Below are 1404 nucleotides of genomic sequence, written 5' to 3'. Positions count from 1 at the left end.
CTTTAAGTACCTACTTTTTATTTTTTTTTTTTTTTTTTTTGTCCTTTTTGAGATCGGCCGCACCACACTCAGCCAGTGAGCACACTGGCGGCCATCCCTATAAAGGATCCGAACCCGTGGCGGGAGCGCTGCCGCGCTCCCAGCACCACACTCTCCCAAGTGCGCCATGGGCTCGGCCCTTTTTTGAATTTTTAATACAGCCTCAAAGCCTTCCCATCCTTAAGAGATCCAGCCCATCAGCCCTGGATGTGTAACATTAGACCTTTACTGATGTTTTCCTTGCAGGCATACCAAGGATGCCAGTCACCTTTCCAAACCCTCCCCCAACCCTAACTTAGTCCCACGCCTCAGGTCATGCCTGGGATAAGAGCAGAGTTAACAGGCATATGTTTTCACTTCCACAGCAAATCTAACTTGGAATTTTAAGAATCTGTTTCTCTTTTTCCCCCTCTAGGAAAAAATACTTGGGATATCACATGAAGAAGTAGACTGAAATATCAGACTTGTCATCTGGAATACTCATTGTCTGACTGTGGTCCTGTGCACATCAGTCTCAGCATAGACCATGGGAGAAAATTAAAATGTAAAAGGCATGGAAGCATTGAAGTTTGCAAAACCATCATTCCTGTGACTCGAGAGGCAATGGAAGACGCCTTGTTCATCTCCAGCTCATAGAATGTAGTAGCATGGTCCTTGACATTAATGTGTTTCAGGCCCTCCACTAAGTGTGTGAGAAAGTCCATAAAGATAAGTGGTAATTTTCCTTTCAAATGCCCAGAACAGAAACCATCATCCTGCCTCTGTTAGCTACTCTAGAAAAAGTGAGTTACAGATGTCTGCTGACCTCATGAGGATGAAATGATAGATTGTGTGTGCCTATTTTTCAGTTTCTGCTACTACTTATTTTTAACTACACTTGAGATGGCCTAATAATGACATTGTTTCAAGCCTACCTTTAGGAAGATGTTGCTATTCATTAGTAGACGTTGCTTAAAGAAACTCTTAAGTTTACTGCTACTTCCATTAGTTTGGGGGAGATACAGCTGTCTGTGCCTTTTTGGATCACTTCTCTCAGAATATTCATTGTCAGTTTGGAAAACTTCCATCTGGTACAAAATTATCACTCCCACCACCCTCAACTCCTCTCAGTGAGCACACCTCTATTTTGCGAGGTCTCTGGGACTTTACTTATTATTCTTTGTGGTAGTGTAATGATTGGTAGCTGGTAAAATAAATATGTAGAAAGACAACTGTCAGAAGAGCATCTTCTGGTTAAAATAATAATAATAGTACTAGGGTTTCTGTGAGGATCAAATGAGTTGGTTTACATAAATGCTTGAGAACAACAGTTCTTTGTATTTAGTGTTAAGTGTTTATTTATGTTCTCTAATATGTGCTGCCCTC

The 1404-nt window shown here is 41.3% G+C and overlaps 1 protein-coding gene across 1 annotated transcript in view; it reads left to right on the top strand.

Moving 5' to 3' along the window:
• BCL2L14 (BCL2-like 14 (apoptosis facilitator)) overlaps positions 1-702 on the top strand; it is a 16255-nt gene extending 15553 nt beyond the window's left edge. The window contains exon 5 of the mRNA XM_008577324.1: positions 455-702. Within this exon, the coding sequence (XP_008575546.1) occupies positions 455-493 (39 nt within the window). The 3' untranslated portion in view covers positions 494-702. The remainder of the gene's footprint in view (positions 1-454) is intronic.
• The last annotated feature ends 702 nt before the right edge of the window (positions 703-1404 follow it).

Source organism: Galeopterus variegatus, unplaced genomic scaffold, assembly GCF_000696425.1.
Source record: "Galeopterus variegatus unplaced genomic scaffold, G_variegatus-3.0.2 Scaffold1492, whole genome shotgun sequence".
Classification (NCBI taxonomy): Eukaryota; Metazoa; Chordata; class Mammalia; order Dermoptera; family Cynocephalidae; genus Galeopterus; species Galeopterus variegatus.
This window is presented reverse-complemented; position numbering and strand designations above follow the sequence as displayed.